General features: G+C 38.6%; 1 protein-coding gene across 3 annotated transcripts in view; it reads left to right on the top strand.

Moving 5' to 3' along the window:
- Nucleotides 1-1,675: 1,675 nt before the first annotated feature.
- The window catches only part of usp34 (ubiquitin specific peptidase 34), a 64,050-nt gene continuing 46,553 nt past the window's right edge, over nt 1,676-19,172 (top strand). For all 3 annotated transcript variants that reach the window (XM_061049031.1, XM_061049040.1, XM_061049023.1), the window contains exons 1-6: nt 1,676-2,021; nt 10,702-10,792; nt 13,606-14,158; nt 15,708-15,758; nt 17,542-17,691; nt 18,275-18,342. In XM_061049031.1, coding sequence (XP_060905014.1) covers nt 1,979-2,021; nt 10,702-10,792; nt 13,606-14,158; nt 15,708-15,758; nt 17,542-17,691; nt 18,275-18,342 — 956 coding nt within the window. In that variant the 5' untranslated portion in view covers nt 1,676-1,978. The remainder of the gene's footprint in view (nt 2,022-10,701; nt 10,793-13,605; nt 14,159-15,707; nt 15,759-17,541; nt 17,692-18,274; nt 18,343-19,172) is intronic.

Below are 19,172 nucleotides of genomic sequence, written 5' to 3'. Positions count from 1 at the left end.
AATGTCAGAACTGCATAGAAAAGGGTTTTACATTCTCCAGGGCCAAAGTAGTATCTAAAATGCACATGAACTTCCCTGCTGAACTTAACAGAAAACAAATACCTGACCCCCTTGCTGACCACAAAACAGCAGAGATGTCGCCCAGCTTCAGCACAGCACATGGGTTATGTACAGCTGTATTAAAGGTCCAAGGTTGAAATAAATCTAATGTATTTATATCAATGACAGATCTAAATCATTAATTGTTCATAATTAATATTACTTCAAATGCGTGCATGAGAAAAAAAATAATTTTCCTCACTAAATGTCCTTGACCAATGGCTTTAAGATTAAATGCAAACTAAATAGAACACACAATTAAGAACAAGTATGTAAAAACACAATTTTCTATTTTTTACTTGCTATGGGACTGCAGACTATAACTTTTTCTTTATTTAAATACGATAACATTTAAATTGTATATATTTGTCCAAGAAAGGCCACAGGCCCGGATGGCCTAAGCCCTAGTCCTTTAAGGATATGTTCCTCAGCTGCGTTGGGAGTTTCAACACATTTTCAGCCTGAGAATTAAGATTGCCCTTGACTGGAAATAAGTGTGGCTCCTGCACTAATGGCGAAACATCTAAAAAAAAAAAACATAATGGAGTGGAAGATGCCATTTTCTTTGCGCTGCTTTTAAACACACCTTGAGGCAGTTAACAAGTCAATGTCACGTTTTTGACCTATCCAGTGCCTTTAACACCATACGACCATGAGCTATTGAACATGCAGGTGGATGCTTCAATTGTGGCTTGAATTAGGCACTGCCTTATGTGACACTCTGTGAGGTTACAGAAATGTGAGTGGTGTGGACTACCTGCTACTCAACATCACAAAGATAAAAGGAGTTGTTGGTGGACTTTAAGAAACACATGATCTGTCCCGAATCGGTCATCATCAATGGTACAGAGGTGGACAATTATCCAAACGTCCCAGAAGTCACCTACACACCCCATGTTAAAATACCCTTTTTGACAGCAGAAATAAACATGTTTATAGCCCAGTACATACTATTATTTTGGTCTGAATTGGGGTATGTCTATATCTGCACACACTGTATGAGGTGAATTTTTTAAAACATTTTAGAAGGATAAGAGTTGCACTTGCACATAATTAGGTGTGTTGCTGATATGATTACAAGCAGCCATGCTGTAGCTGTTCCCACTTCTATTTATCCTTTTCAGGCACCGTTCATTTGATGCATTATGATACACTGTTGTTTTTTTTTTTACATTTTTGTTACTTTTTTTGTACTGTAATGTTGATGCAACCTGGCACAAGAATTTCCTTTGGGATGAATACTATCTTATCATATATCATTTTTTATCTTCTCTTATATTACCTTAATCTTCATTTTATTTGATCTTATCTTTTAATATTTATTGATTTTTGACATGTGTATCTTAATTCTAACAATGAAGTTGTATGTTTTATGGATCACATTAAAGTTTTGTAGATAAATATAATCTGGATATAATATACATTGTTATATGTGTTACTTTCACCGAATTTGCCCTTGAAATCGGTCGAAAAGGTTGTATACAAAACTACGTCGGAAAATATCGCGAGACTTCCGAAGAAAAACGAATTGGTGAGGGAGACTGGGCGAAAAGTCCCGAACTATCAACACTCTATTCCACTCCCCCACCTCCCCCTTTTTCAACATGGCTGCTGTGTCTGCTCTCTCAAGTAACGCTCAGATTGGAGACTGACTCGATTTGTACCTTTCAGTGCCTCTTAGATTTCGGTGTACATCAGCTTCGCTTGGATGCAAATCACGTTCTGCACCTTTTCGTTTCCCCTGCATCCATTCAGTGGAATAACCTTCACCAATCACTCCCTCCACTGGGCCTTTTCTCCCCAAAAACAACTGCCAGACAACTACAGTTTCCAGTGCCATGGTTTGAGTAGGTGCACTCAGTTTTCCTCTTCATGAACAATGTGCGAAAACTGCGCCGAGCTGGTGGAGGTTTTAAATGAAAGTAAGTAAACAAATCATATTTACATCACACGTTACTGGGACTAGCTGCTTCATGTTAGCATAGCTGTCCACTGAGCTGGATGGGAGCATGTTAGGCTAGCTAAATATAACTTTGTGTGTTTTCTTCACAACATTTATCTGGCACTTTGCAAACCATAAGACACTGTAAGTGACGCCATCATTTCTGCATACTGTGCAGTCGGTGACATGTGTATGTGTGTGTGTCACACTGTGTCCCTTTGTATGAATGCATATGCCATTTTCTCCTCAAAACTGGCAGTCAGTTTTTAGGCCTGTCTGTCAAACACTCCTCACAGTACTCACAGCTCATAAATCGACTGCCTTCATTACTTTAGTGTGTGACATTTCATCCACGACTTGCCCTACGTTAAACACAGTTAAACACGGTGCACATGAGCAGTATTAAAGGATGCAGCTGTCGATAAAAAGCCAGCTTTGCACGGGGTTTGTAAGTTAGCTTAAGTTAGCCAGGTTAGCTTAGCGAGCAGCCTGACTTTGTTTGATGTGTTTGTCAGGTCAGTCTGCTAGCTGTCCACTACGCTGCCATTGTTTTGTTTTCACTTCTCAAAGTGGCATGCACGAGTGTCAATAATACACTCACGGTCAACAGTGTTGTCAATAATAATAATAATAAGACATGTCAATTTTGTATTTGTGTTTTGGGGAATCTGTTAAATGTGAAGCTAGTCGAAGCTAGCGGCAACTAAGCTAAAATTAATGGCTGCAACGAGGCGCATATTTTGGTACATAGCACATCGTAAATCCTCGATAGCTTGTGTACATAGTTCGACTAATGTCAACAGCATTCGCTTTGTTCGTTCTAGTAGTTAAATAAACTATATTCTTGCAACGAAGTTCACCTACCAGACAAACGAAATGAAGGTTGCCTATATAGCAAAAAGTTAGCCGTGATTCTAGGCGTGCTAACCAGGCCTTGATGTACTTTACGGGTGTCTGTAATACCATCGACTAAACTTTATTGTGTTACAGACCTGTATTAAAATCCGTCACTGTACAGTGACTGACGGGTTATCTTTGGTTTGGCCATGTGTTTGCTGCCTATTGTAATGCCATGAAGTTGTGTGTGTAAAGTGAAAGCTCCTCCTGGAGGCTCTGCAGGAATCCACTTTAATAATCCTGCACCTGACTGTAGAAATCAGGGGGGGGGGGGGGGGGGTGGGTACAAGATATCTCCCTTTGAAAAGTTGATATATTGCTGAAATGGGAGTGTGTGAGAACAATCATTTAATTATTCCTCTGACAGTGAGTTGAGGCCACCTGTTTATGAAAAAGAATGTCATCCTTATCGTTCTGTTTTCTACTACTAATATTACATTTTATGGAAATATATATGTGTGCTTTGAATCAAGGGAATAACCTGATTGCTTAACCTCTACAATTTGCAGTTCTTTTATGCTGTTCTGGGACATTTTCAATTCAGGTTTTTGGGTCCACTTACCCCTTTTAGGATGGGCTCAGACTAGGGCTGGGCGATATGGACCAAAACTCATATCTCGATATTTTTTCACTGAATGGTGATACTCGATATATATATCAATATGTCTTTTATTAACAGTCAGTTGCACAAGTTCAACATGTACATGAAAACAAACTACCTGTTTGTGAAATGAATTAATTTTCTGCATAACAAAATAAACACAGTGGTGTGTTTTGTTATCCATTTAGTTTGTTGAGTTTGGGAGAGAGAGAGAGAGAGAGGAGCAGGGTGAAGAGGGAGAGACAGTGAGATGAGAAATAGGTGAACTGGCAGCTCTACAGAAGATGCGTATAACGTTATTTTAATGCAACATGAACTGTGTTTATATTAACGATATTGTCCTACCCTATATCGATATATCTTAAAAACTCGATATATCCCCCAGCCCTAGCTCAGACTACATGGTATTACAATAATAACCAAGTAGGTGTCTGGTCATCCCATTCACAAGAAGGCACCTCACATATATTCATGAGTTATCTCAAGCTTGCACACACTTCAAGATCTGAAAATAATCACGCACAAATCACTACAGAGTAGTATTAAGATTAAGTAGTATTAAGTGCCAGAGGGAGTAGTGTAACACCACACGTGATTGCTTGTATGATTTCACATGATCCCACAGGGAAGCTAATGTAAAAAGACGGACCACAACCCGTTGTAGTGATGCTTTGCATTCAGAAAAAACTAAAGCAGAAGGCTCAACATAGCTGGATGAGAAAGTGTTTGGGGAGACACTGTAAACTCTTTTCTTCGGCAAAAAGTAGAGGTGAGATTGTTCCTAATTTGTTGTCAGCATGTCTACAATATTTACCTTGGAACTCTGTTCTTGTGGACTTCTAGCTAATGGGCAGTTTTTGTCCTGCTCGGGAAGTTCTTATGTCATTGTGCACTTTGTAATTCCTTATTATAAGTCATGTTCATTTTTAATGTCACTGCTTTGATGAATCTGCAAGCTTATCAGGAGGTAAGGTTATCACGATGCCAGAATTGTAATTTTTGATACAATACCAGACCAGTGAATATCAAGCAATAGCAAAGAAAATTCAAGTCCTAGGTATCCATTATTGGGATTTTTGTTGTTGTTAATTATCCTGCACACTGTCAAAATTGCACAAAATACATTGGCAACAAAAACGTTTCAAACCGCAGTTTTGTAATTTAGACAGTGCCCATCCTGCCTTTTCTTGTGGTACCCTTACTAGAAGATGCAAATGAAAATCTGAAGTTTTTTCAGCGCTTTCATACTTTTCACTACTAAAAAATAAAAATGGCAGCAACTTTCCACAAGATTTGTTAGAATTTAGATTCGGGTAAATGCTTCCTGTATGCATGACATGGTTCTTCTGTGTTAAACCTTTTAAGATGATACTTTATTGATCCCTAGAGGGTACATTTGGCAAGTTTCATATGATTTCTTTGGAGTCTGCAGTCACAAAGATCTGTTTTTTAAGTCTCTGCTGAGACTCCAGCTTGCAGTGTCGTGTGATACAATTTAATGAGGAAATCATAAATGAATAAGCAAGCAATAAGTGCATTATTCCCATATAACAGAGAATATCGCATCTGTCTGGCGACGCCTGCAAGCTCTCCATTTGTCTGTTTTCCTTTTTGTATCTCTCTTGTTTGGGAGTCTGTCAAATGACGTTTAAAGGTCAGTATCATGAAGTTTCCATTCTTAAAGCAGACGGCTGAATATCTTGTGCCTATTGGTGTAAAATGAAGTCAGTGATTATCGCTTAAGGTCTGCACTTTGAGTTTTTCATAAAGATGTGTGGTGAGGTGAAGCGGTGGCTTCAGTGCAGGAGAGCTGAGTTGTTTCATGTCTTTTCAGAGCTGACTTTGTGTGTGGGGGCATTGTCATGTTGAAACAGGAAAAGGATAAAGTAAACTGTTGACACAAAGTTATAGGACACCATTGTTTGGCTTGAGAAAAAAATGACAGACTACAATGATATTCAGACGAAAAAGTCCCATAAAATGTCAGTCTTCCTTTGACCTTATTGTACATTTTGAATGAGAAAATAAAAGACAAAGAAACACTGGAGTTCTGTCCAGTGTTTATGTTGTCTGCCTGAGTTTTCTACATTTCTGTGATTTTTGAAGTTGTCAGATGCAGTTTATTCAAATATGTTTTTAATGACTTCATGTTTTCTGATGTTTGCCATATGATAAGTCACCAGGCTGTTTATGTCACTTAAGACCTCAGTTTTGTGTGTGGGTCATTTTGTCCATACCAGAACCCTGTGTGGAAAAATCAACATTGCACAGACCAGCTGACTATTTTCTGTTATCGAGTCGTCTTTGTGCATTTTTGGAAACAACAAGACGATTTGTCTCATCGTCACAGGGTAAAGTCTTAAAAACATAGTAAAATAAATGTCCTGCAGCTAAATCCCTGTGCAAAGTCTCAGCAAGAAGAGGGCAGTTTTTAAGTTGTGTGAGTTGGTGCCTTTGAGATTTGCTGTAAAAATAAGAAGACAATTAAGTCCTTTAGAATATGTTACGGATGTTTTTTTGCGGACTTTCACACTAAAATGGGGCCATAAAATGTTGATATTTTAACATGTACGGTTACAATGTTGGTTAAGAAGGTTTGTCAAGAAGCTTAAATCCCTCCTCAGCTCTCAGCCTGTTGTTACGTTGACTGATGGGTGACGTCAATCAGGCTTCATCCATTAATGTTTACAGTATATGCTTCATTCCTATTCTGATCATTTCCCTTGCTCCCTCATGCTCCTTTTGAAAATATACAAGAACAAAAACAAAACAGAATCATTGTTTTGGTCTCAGCTGACCCTGTATGTGAAATGGTAAATATTTTCTCTGGTGTGACTGTATAGTTAGCTAGGTTAACATTAGGAACTAGTAGCCTACAAGGCATTTCCTTCTCCCTATTATAAACTTGTATCTCTTGGTACTTTGACACATACACAAAACTGCTACAATTTTGAGTTGTCATGTGTCAAATTTTTTCACTCCCAACAATATTCAGACTTTTTCCTGCCAGCCCCATAGTAAAATTCTGTGTTAAGGGTGAGCTGGTGTGGGGACGCAGAAAGAAAAATTAAGGGAAAATCACTGCGAGCGAGTAGGATGGGTGATGATGTTTGTTTCCTGCAACCAGTGGTTGCAATGAATACAGACTGTATTCTTGTGTCTGGTGCAATTTCTGTTCATGTAATGAAACTGCTGTGTTGTGTTTTCTGTTAGCCAGTACATCACTGTTTTTTAAAGATTTATTTTTCCTACTGGAATGTCTTTATTGGAGACACAGGACAATGGATAGAGTCAGAAACTGGGGAGAGAGATTTTTAGAAATGCCATGTGGGAAAGGAGCCAGAGGTGGATCATGAACCTGGGCTGCCTGCTTCGAGGACCACATCCTCTGTATATGGGGCGTGCGAAACAACCATTAGGCTACATTTATAACGCAGGTATCAGTTAGTGGCTGCATGTGACAACAATCACTAGTTTTATGTTTGTAATGTTACAGCCTGCTGTTGTGTGTTGCTGTAAACTTAACCAAACTCTGTTACAGAGCGCACTGTTCAGTCCTAAAACTGAAGATATAGTTGCTAGATGCATACTCCCTGTTTATTGTTTGCCTGACTCACACACAGCACACGCTGCATGTGCAGCTGGTGCACAGAAACATCTCTTAATGAACAGTATGTGTATGTTACGTGTTCAACACTGTCAAAGCTCATACAAGAAAGTAGATGACAAAAAAGAAAGATCACAAGAAAGGTTAAAAAAGACTTCTGTAGATTACAGCAAACATGTAATACACTAACATATTTCTCTTATGTTTGTAAAGTTGATACTGTTTTTCAAATTATGTTTTTTTTGCACTTCAGTCTTTTATACTTTTAAAAACTTAATTTTAAAATGTAAAGATTTTAAAAGCACTTTCTAAATAAGGAGTTTAGGTTTAGCTAACTGCTTCTATGAGGCCTTTTATTATTGGAATTATAGCAATGTGTAAAACATGTAGTGAAAGAAATAGAGGATGTGATGCATTATTAAGTTTCACACTTAAGTGCACACTTAGTGGAACAGTTATAAAATAAATGTTTTCTTTTTATTTGGTCTATTCGAAAAACCAATCCAAACGGTGATATTTGTGATCCGTTGCATCAGCAGCCTTCATTCATACAAGCTGTTGTTGTAGAGGGCTCGGATGATGTTTCCACAGCAGGGTGCTGTCAGCTGTGACAGCTCTGTCTGCAAGACTGGCAGGTCCATGTGTTCTGTCTTTGTGCGACCTGTGACCAAAGATTTGCTGTAGCAGCATGTGTTTGTGTTCGGCATGTTAGAGACAGAATCCCCTTTTACAACAGGGGGCTCTGTTCAGCTGGGGTTTCCTTACACAGCAGTGTTAGCCAGGGGTTTTCCTAAACAGTGGGGACTTGATGCTCTTCTGTTGTATCTGTGTAAACAAAATGTTTATTGGACTGTTTGTCAGGCGAAATGAACTGTTTCTTGTCTTGGCCACACAAAACTCTATAAAGACATGTCACATATTGTCTAATATTTGTAATTGGTGCTTTTGAGATGGATTGGTAATGAAAATAATCACAAGCTACAGTCCTACACCTGCAATATCCTTTATTAAATAGTTTAGACTAGGCCTGCACAATGTGAGAAAAATATACAATTTGAGACAGATTTTTAGATATTGCTATCCCAATATGTAAGCAATAGATAAACACATATTTAAGAATGCATATTATCTATAACTCTGTTTTTATGTCTATCTACAGTTCATTGTGTTTTACACAATACCTGCTTATAACATTTCCCTCCTGAATCCAAATAAATCCAGAAAGCATTTTTCTTTCACCACTAAATTGGCACGGGCCAATTAATCTGAGAGAAGCTTATAGCTACCTTAAGCTTCTTCTTACTGAATCAGAATGGTATTAAAACATCACCATTAAAACCAGGCCTCCACTCAAGAGGTCAAACGTACACCTGCTGAGTGAGAAAGCATTGCTTTTTTATGAATTTTTTTTCTCATTTATTGCAAAAAAAAAAAAAAAATTCAGATGTTTTTATTGTGAATGTTCAAATTGCGATAACGATGAACACAAGATTTATTGTGCAGCTCTAGTTTATACACAGTGTGAATCTGCTTATGGGCTATAGAATGAAAATATTTACATATACAGATAGTTTATTCCTTAAAGTAGATATACTTTAAGTATAGGTAATTCAGAATGTTACGTAAACTGTTGATAGAGTGATGTGAACATCAGTTCCCCTGCTTTTTATTTGCGACTGTAACATTTGTGTGCCGTGTGAGGGGTTGATGGCACGACATCACTTTGTTTTTTTCTTTCTGTCATAATAGCTCATCAACTTTTAAACAACACAGACTTATGAAACTCAACATCAACAACAATAACTTCTGTGATCTCTTCAAATAACGTTATACTTAAAAAAAACCTGTACTTTGTGTTTTGCACTTTTTAAAACAACATGACATGCTGAGAATGCTGAGTAAGAATGAGCATGGAACGCTAGCATTGCATTTGAGTTGAAGCATTATGTTGATCAAACTTGCATGGCTGCCCCTAAGTACACTGTTAGCATGTCTGACTGACTCCTAATCTAATTGATTTATTCTGCACTTAAATTGATTGCAGGTCATCAAAATCATCTTTTTCACATGTTTGTTGTTGTGGGTGTGTCAGATCTTCTTTACAGTAATCTGCCGTCTCCAGAAAAGCACATTTTAGTGGAACTTGATAATTTTAGAGTCACAGCTGGAACATTCATATTTAAAAAGCTCCAGTCTGTCTAAACGTTTCAGTCACTGCTTAGCCGAGCAGTGTGATCACGCAGTGCAGGAGACGTCCTCCCCCTCATTGTATTTATATCCACAGTGAGCTGCTGCTGCCATAAACTGGATTTAATGTTGGCACCTGTGCGTCTGTTCCCAGACAACATCGTCAAAGTAGAGTAAAGGCGTCCCCCAGCAGGACTATCACCTAGAACACAAAAGTCATCTCAGGTTCTGAGGCAGCAGAGGAGCATGTGTTCTTCAGAGCTGGAAGAGTTTCAGTTAGTCAAGAATGAAAGTTGTTATCGAGCCAAGATGGTTCATTGAGTTTTATTTTTCCTTTTTTTTGGGGGGGTCTGTCTGTGTTACTTCTGTTTGTTTGCCTGACCTGTCAAATTCAGGTCAGCCATTCTTTCAAACTGGGTGTGACTGGATCTTGGAAGGTCAGTAGTTGACTGTATAACTTTGGACTAAAGCTACTACAGTCTGGGGCCAATATTTAATAGTTTGATGTTGGAAAATGAAATATCCACTTATATCAATATCCATTAGGCATGGGACAAATCTCGGTACAACAACAGGGCCTGAATTTGGGCATGAGATTGGGGGAATCGCGCAGAAATTATTCAATTCCTGCATGAGCCCAGGGAGGTGATGAGGCGGGACAGTATCTTGTACTTTTGTTTACACACTAATACACAAGTGGCTATCTCAAACTGAAGTAGAAACATCCTGCTGACTTTTAATTATCATATCGATCACACCAGTGGCACTGATGACAGGCATTCGAATTAAAATACAAATATCTGTTTCATAACAAGATAAAAACTGCTCATAGTATGTTTAAGTCTTCAAAGTTTAAAAAATCCCCCCTATGTGTAAAGTGTAAGGGAGGGGGGGGGCTCAAACTGGCTGCTGTTGAAAATTTGACTAGGACCAAAGAAACTATTTAAAAAATGTATTTTAGGACATTTTGGATGAATTGCTTCAGAATAGTAGAAACTAATTGTTAATTACGTTTTGAGTATTGAAGCGTATCATGTTGTATCGTGAGACACCCTGCAATTCCACCACTTATATCCTTATATACATTTTGGTGACCTTTGTTCGGCAGCTCATTATTCTTCACTCTAGTCTGTACTTTACAACTGAGGAAAAAAACATTTCAAGGGACAGAAGTTTTGCCCTACAGTGGGCTTTGATCAAGTTTGCCCTGTAACAGTGTTTGTTGTTGACAGAACTGAACTTTTAAAACAATCACCAATTTATTGGAGGCATTACGTTGATAACTTGGGAGAGTAATATGTAAAAAGTCAATTTTCCTAGATGTTTCTAGCAGTTCTCTAACAGTTATTTCCCCTGCTCTTCCCTCAGTATCGGATGCAGACAGCAGTGAAGGAGGCTTCCAGCTGAAGAAGGAACATGCCCTGCGAGTGCTCGGATACATCAGCTCCTGGACACAGAGGTCAGTGCTGCTGGGATTTGAAGTCTGTCATTGAGTCTATTTGCAAAGTTAACATGATTAGATCAGGTTGTGAAATAGCTTTTGTTATTATTTAGAGTTGGAAGTTTAGGTTCCTTCAGACTGCAAAGACCTGTAGCTCAGTTTGCCATTGAGATCATCAAGATATTTACCTTTTTGTTTGAAGTCTGTCACTTCTTAAAATGACATTAACAGTATTTTATTGGGCACTATTTACACATCTTGGGGACATAATGTGTAATACGAAAAAAGGCTTAGATAAAGCTCCAGCAGATTGCTTCTTCTAACTGCCGATAATCACTGTAATATAATCACTTCAAACAAATATGACCAATCAAAGTAAATCCACTAAATGTTCTTGTTTTTTTGCAACTGACACGCTCTGATTTTAAATTGTTCTCTTAAGGGCGTACTCACACTAGGCAATCAGTACCGTGCCTAAGTACGCTTCCCCCCTAAAGTCCAGTTCATTTGACCAATGTGACCACTCCGATCTGTGCTTAAGCAAGGTACACCTCCTTGGCCCTGGCACGCTTTGAAGAGGTGTGCTTTGGAACGGGACAGTTCATGCATGAGCACAATTCAATTAAATTCAAACAACTTTATTAATCCCTCTTGGGGCAATTGGTGTGGAGCAGCTCGTACACATAACGTGGTCAGCCTTCATTATGGAGAAATCCCAGAATATTATGGCTGTTTCTGACTAAAATGACTCAAAATAAGCTACAAAATCAGTAAAGTATAGCTGTCATGTCTCTGTGTTGTTCTTCGATGTGCGGACGCGGACTCGACCGTGCATCCTCTTCTGAGTCTTGTAGACTGAGCACGCTTCATGATCACTTAAAGCCATTCATGTGTTGTATTACAGCGTTATGTACAAAAGGTAACCATGCTCATGGTTAGTCCTGGAGCAGTGTGAGTGCATGCCAGCGGGGAATGGGAATGGGGAGGGGGGACAATTGTGCTTACGGTACAGGACAACTTTGCCTAGTGTGAGTGCACCCTAAGACTTCACAGGAGTTGTTGGTTTCCACTGCTTTGATGGGTTAGTTTCTTTACGCTTTAGTTGGACTTTGGTGAGTTTAGATCCTACACAATGTGAAATATACAATGACAAAAAAATAGACCAAAAAGGACCCCCCCTCCCCCCTCATATTTTATGTAAAAATAGAAAAATAGGGCCCATGTTTAAAAAGTGTTGAACTTAAGAGAAAAGTCACACAGACAAATAGCTCTTTCTGAAAGCAGGAGTTAATCACTAGAAGTTCTTGTCTGGCCTTTTTTTCGAACCCCCTGCTACTGTCAGGTTATAATAAAGGTGTGTCTTTAGAAACCATGAGAAAAGGGAAAAATATAAAATCTAATTTATTATCTAAGTTTTGGAAAACCATCTTGAAACTGATCTGAAGCAGAGAGAAGTCCGGGAAGAAAGGGGCAACACTCCAGCCTTCCTGCCTGACAGCCTGGCAGCCGAAATAATCAGTTCTATGGAAATAAATGATTAATTATCTTTATTATTATCGTCTTCAAAAATATCCAAAACCAAATCTGTTAAAATATTGGACTGTTGATTTGCACGGAGAATCATGGCTGTCAGAGGCCATGGAGCTGGTGTGATGACTCCTCTCTATTGTTAAAAGTTTTTCTATTCATCCAGCTGGAATGTTTTTATGTTTAGTTTCTGATGAGGACTTGGAAGACACTGACCTTAACTTTCAAATACTGCTGACTCATTTCTTCAAATGTGAGCATGAAGGAAGCCTTATTGAGCCTGCTGTGCTGAACTTGTTAGTGTGTTATTCTTCCATCTGTGTAGAAGTCAGAGGAAAATGCAGGAAGCCACAGAGCAACATTTGTGCTTTCAATATAGAATGCGACAAGAAAGTTTAATTTGTTTTTAAGTTTACCTATTGTCATACAGAATTTGGACAATGATTAGAGAAAAGATCAACATTTAGAACATTAAAACCATTTCTGAAATGGATCAAGTCAGCCCAGGTTAACAATGTTGAAAAAAAACCCAACTTATTTTAAAATTAGAAATGCTAAATATCGATATGATCCCCAAAAGTCAATACTCTGATACCTAGATTTCAAACCCAAGGCTGCCTAGCTACAGAATCATAGTGGTGGTTTAAAGACTTTTTCACACATGCACAAATCTCCTGAAAATGTTCCCAAATATTAGCTTCCACCTATTACCCGTTGTACTGTAAATGACTTGACGTTTGGAGGGTCAGCTTTATGTGTGAATGTAAAAAGCTGTTTTTGTTTTTCAACTCTGCTGTTTAGACGACGTGTGAACATAGCAAGAAATATTCAGGAATATTCACTGTGAGCATGTGGGAGTGGATGATCTTTATATCATGTGACCAGTGCACAACCAGAGTGATCTTTTTGCACTTTTTTTGATCTTTATGAAGCTGCTTCAGCTGCTTTCTGTTTGCCAGTATGTTTTTTTTCATATGGCAAAATCATGTCATCATCATGTCTTGCCTTCTGAGACCCATCCCTCTTGTCTGACAGGAGACACCTCATGCTGTAAAGGACGTATGTGAATAAGCAATTAGGAATATTTCAGGGGCTGTCTGAAATGTCAAAGAATTTTTCTTGAGTGCATGTGTGAAAACAGCTTGGGCTGTGGACCCAAGACAACTGCCTTATGTCTGACTTCTAGAAATATCCCTTAAATTGCAAAACAAAATGGAAAATTAAGAATCAATGTATTGTAACACATCTAGTGGTCATGATGATTTTAAGTGTATTGTATATTTAACACTCTGCTTCTTCTTCAGACAATGTCTCTGCTGCTTCAAGGAGTACAAGCACCTGGAGGTCTTTAACCAGCTGGTCTACGCACTCATCAACCTGGTCATTGCTCAGATCAGCAGCCTGAGAGAACGCCTCTGCAGGGTCCAGGACCACACCCACAAAGTGGGCGTGTCTGAGACAGAGAAAGCTGAATGGAGAGGGGATGAGGCTGCACCTGGACCCCTCCCTCAGCCGTCCTCGCCCGGAGAGGACGAACCTGTGAATGTAGAGAGAGACTCTGCTGAGGAGGATGCAGATGCCATCGACCTGAATCAGAACAAGAACCAGGGCCAGGGTCCGGGTCAAGGGGCCAGCCAGCCATGTGAAGCCCAAATGGAAGCACTGGGGCCTGGGGAGAGCAGCAGCGGTTCTGGGGGTGGTGGTGTTGGAGCAAACAGCAGCAGTGACAGCCTGGACCCATTTAGCTCCTGGAGCACAGAGGAGCGGGAGAAACTGCTGCTGTGTGCTGCCAAGATCTTCCAGATCCAGTTCCCCCTCTACACAGCCTATAAACACAACACACACCCCACAATAGAGGTGAGGAAAAAAACACTAAAACCATTTTTGTATATGCACTCCTGATAATTTAAGGATAATTTCATGCAGACTGCCCTAAGTCCTCTAAGTCAACTATAAAACTGCCCAGACAGTTCATGTTGTGCAATTCTAACAAAAAACAATGAAAGATTACACCAGCAGCAGGGACATCGTGGCTATCAGGTAATAGACTGTGATGTCACTGTCATATGGATAGTATATAGTCCGCCAGACATGCACGTCTGTGTATCGATTGGCGTCTAGTGCTCATCCTCGACAGTTTGATTTTCGGAACATGACAGATGCTCTGCTGCGCTCCGGCTGTGTTTCGGCTGTGTTGTAGGAAAAAGGAAGTTTGTTTTGCATTAACTTCACAATCTGAACTGTTGGTATTTAAAAAAAATAAAAATCTTGATACCCCTCACCAGAAAGTCACCCACACACATAAAACATGAATATACCCCTTTTCTGGCCTGTGCTCACTGTAATTGTCTCTTGTGTTGTATCGTAAGTGTATTGTCTCTTGTCTTTTAATAATAAAATATATATATATATATATCGATACTTGGTGGCCATGAATCAATATAATATTGCCACACAAAATATCGCGATACTACGCTGTATCGATTTTTTTCTCCCACCTCTACTGAGTGGCAACTCAGTATAATGTTTTCCCAAATAAACCTTGATAAAACAGAGACAGCAGGAGCTGGAATACAATTGTTTGCGCGGTAGAGTCAGAGATTTTAAATAACTTAATGATCACATTTAATGATTGAAAATGAAATCCACCACAGGTATCACTAATTGCTTGAATTGAAAGGCCACTCAAAAGCATTTTGTCTATGCAAAATTAAGCTCAGTTGTAGGTCTTTGTTTGACAAATTCACTCCAACTTTTCATTAAAAGTTCATCCAGAAAACTGTTATTAAAAAATGGGCTTCTTTGTTCTTCACAGTAACATGTCATAAAGTTAACGATATCAAAGCCCACCCACTAAGATGGAAGTGATTGGTCAATTTCGCTGTCATTTTAAATTATTCTTGCATTGAATTAGGTTAACAATGTAATCTGTAATATAGTGGGATCACCAATCAGAGAGCTGGCAACAGCAGAGATGGAAAATTCTGATAGGGTGACATATTGTCCTCTTTCATTAACCCTTTACATACCCCATCCTGAAGAGGGCCTGATGATTCCCCTCTGGATTTCAAATGTCCTTAAGATGAGTGTCTATAATGCTGTATTTATTCTAAATAAGTCTGTTTCTTCAATTGTCAGCTATTTTAGTGTAAATGTATATGTGAAGATATAAAAACACATCTGTTTCAACATCCTTTAAAAATAAACAGAGTTGTTATTAAACAAAAAAATATTTTTACCAGCATTCTACCACTAGCACCTTTTCAGAAACCTTGAATAATGTTCATTGTCTTAAAAATAAATAAATAAAATGAACCTCTGAATTTATTAACTAAACAGAACTTGTAAAGGTTTTTATCATACTTATTGTCTATGACCCTGAAATTGCTATGTCTGTTTTTTCCAGGACATATCTGCTCATGAAAGCAACATCCTTGGCTCCTTCTGCGACATGAACGTAAGCAATATATCTTCGTCATTTTACCAAGGCAGTACTTCCTGTCAGTCACCTGACACTTTCAGCAGGACCTTATCTCTCAACAACACACACTTCATCATGTACTCAGTGAATTAATTCACCATTGTCTGCTAGAGGCTTAAAACTTGAGGTTAGTTCCTGTTGTCATATTCTTATGCTGGATGTAATTTGGTCATTATTGTGGCAAAAGTCTGCACAAACAGGCTGCCTGCCATAACCCAACAGCTATGCTGCAGGGGCGAGGATGACAATTAGATGCAGGGTACAGACATGTTTGGAATGGCAGAGAGAGACAAAGTTATCATACCCAAATGATGTGTAGAAACAGTGTGAGAACCAGGTTTCCACAGGGTACTGTAAAAACTGTAACATTTCATTTTGGTACTTAAAAGCGTCAGATCAGCTCGAGTGTTACGATAAGTTTCCTGTAATCAGTAGAGGCTTACAAATATTACTCAGAAGATGTAATACCAAAGAGGCATGTTGCTTTGTCTCGACTTATTTTCACAAGAAAGCGATGATAAAAAGACTTCTGTTAGATGTTTCCCTGGAAGAGGAATTTATGTGTTTAATTACTTACCACAACAAACAGTTTTGATCATTAAAACCTGATTTCATATTTCTGGTTCATGCCCGTCAGTGTGTTCAGTATTTTCAACGTTATATTCCTGCCTTTCCTTTAATGTTTCTGGATTTTCACACACTTGTTATAACAGTGTGCAGAAACTCACTGAGTTCAAAGTAACAGAGTTTCAGCGCTCTGTGCTCCTGATGCTGCTCTTCGTGTTCTGAGATGAATTGATTTGAATGATTTTTTTTTTTTTTTTTCAAGGAATGCAGAGATTCTAAACTTTGTTAAAAGGGAGTTTTGTCTTCTATGTTTGAGAAAAGTAGTAAAAGAGAGGAGCAGGGGGAGTTGCGTTTTATTGGGTATGGTTTGGTTTCCTGCCGATGGAGTCAGTGTCCCCCTGAGACCTTTAATGTGTCCCCTGAGAACCTGCTCGCTCCACAGTTTTTTACCTTCCAACTGTAATGAAGTTTTAATTTCTGCTCAGGAGTGGGTGAGCTTTGGGGAGGAATTTAATTACCGGCTTTAAGAAAAATGAAAGAATAATGGAGCTAGAGAGAAAAACTACCAGGCTTCACTTTCTTACAAGGGACAACCAGAATTAAAAGTTCAGATTAATTAATGCTCAGACTGACTGGGCAGATTCCCATTAACTCCCAGTATTTTATTGCCATCATGCCAAATGTATTTGTATGCAACATTTTTCCGGTGCATAATGCCACCCTCTGTATCGGAGATGTGACATTAGATCATCTAAATTCTCAACATTTAGTGTCAGGTGAACATATCATTCAAAATCTTCATGATGTGCTCATGTTGATTTGACCCATGATGTGCTCATTAACTTGCATCCCTTGAGATATTCTTGAGAATCACTCTGACAGTAAATTTAAGGCACACAGTTTTTGAGTTCTACTGTTTTATTTTTATTTTTATGAGAAATATCCAGATTTTGATACTAAGTGTAAAACTGCTCGATCTTGTGTCCATATGAACCCAGATGGTTTTTGAGTTTCATTCTGTTAAAACTTTGTTCACAACAACAGTTACCTGTTAATGCAGAGAATTACAAGTTCAACAGTCCTTCCACTTCTGAGATGTTTTTAGAACAAAACAAAACACAAATCAGCTTCTGTTAATGCATTACAAGTGTTTGACTTTATGAACCTGACGATGTTTCCTCTCGTCCACCAGGATGTGGAGGTGCCTCTGCACCTGCTGCGCTACGTTTGTCTGTTCTGCGGGAAGCACGGCCTCTCTCTGATGAAGGAGTGCTTCGAGTCGGGCACTCCCGAGAGCCTCCCCTTCCCCATCGCCCACGCCTTTATCACCATCGTCTCAAACGTGAGTCCACCAACCCAAATGCTGCTTCACATTCAGGGAGCATCTGTTTGGGAAAACTCCTTTTGAACTATAAAGGCTCAGATATGAACTATTGAGGTGGATGTAAGTGAAAGTGTAGTTCCTTCTGTTGACTAGTTTATTATGAATACCTGGGTAATTCTTCTATTTTTGTTTTAACAATTTCATGAAGTTATTAATGAAGTGGTACCATTAGGGTTTTTTCTACCTAATATAGATCAGTGTATCCTCATTGATCCAAATATTGTGCAGAGTATATCAGATTACATCGGAGAGCCTTTTCTGAGGTCTCTTTTTTTTTTCTTTGATAAAATGATTTCATTGATGATATTTGTTCATTCTTAATCTTTGATTTGATGACCTGACCTTTATTCTGCTCTCTGTAACTTGGTTTTTGAAAGGCGCTCTATAAATAAAGTAAATTTCTGATTCAGTTAAAATTGCTTTAGTTTGAGATGGATGTTCTTAATAAACCGAGATAAATGTAATATTAAAAGCAACAGATGTTAATTATCTGCTGTGATTTCATGTGTTGTTAAATAAATGTTTTTGGTTCTGCCTACAGATCCGGATATGGTTGCACATTCCTGCAGTCATGCAGCACATCATACCGTTCCGCACCCATGTAATACGGTGAGTTGACTCCCAGTCACAGTGTTCATTGATTGCTGGTATTGGAATATCATTCTAAGTGTCAGACATATTTAAGGGAATGATCCCAACATAGATATATCTTTCTGTTAGATTAGTAAACGATATTAATCCTCAACAGGGAAACTCATTATCAACCTGGACAATTCAAACACACAACAAACAATATCGACAGTACAATCAGAATTCACAACACGTCAATAAATAGCAAACAACATTGAAACCATATGAGACATAATCTACAGCCATAAATCAGAGCCAGATATTTAGGATTTAAAATGTTGACGATGACGTCATGAAAGGGTGTGGCAGAAGTCGTGTGTGACTACAAACACAGAGAGAGACGAGGGAGGACAGAAATAAGTGTGGTAGTGGTGAACGGCGGCAGGAGGCAACCCGCACAGGTGCGCTTGACAACTGTAATGCTCATAGTTACAGTTTCATACCTTGTAGTGTGAGCATGTTTGAGATTAGGATTTTCCTAAAGTGTTTCCTAAAGCTTAACTGAATAGAGCAGTACATAAATTATACAAACCAAATTAAATGAATTATTTAAAATACAACAACCTAAAATGAGTACAGCTCTAGTTTGTTTTTGGCCAGCACAAGATTTTATATCTGGGATTGATTTTATTGGTGATGTCTTCCAAAGTTTACAGCTGATTGTCCAAATGAAACCTGCAATGTTGAATCTTAGTTTCTATTCCCCATGCTCTTAGCTACTCTCTCTACTGACCTGTCTTTGAACATATCTGGAAAGAGGTTCAGGGGCGAGATAATTGATGCATTTGAAAACTAATTTGAGAAAACAT

The sequence above is a fragment of the Labrus mixtus genome, chromosome 2 (assembly GCF_963584025.1).
Source record: "Labrus mixtus chromosome 2, fLabMix1.1, whole genome shotgun sequence".
Lineage (NCBI taxonomy): Eukaryota > Metazoa > Chordata > Actinopteri > Labriformes > Labridae > Labrus > Labrus mixtus.
The sequence above is the reverse complement of the archived record's forward strand: the minus strand, read 5'-3'. Positions and strand labels throughout refer to the sequence as shown.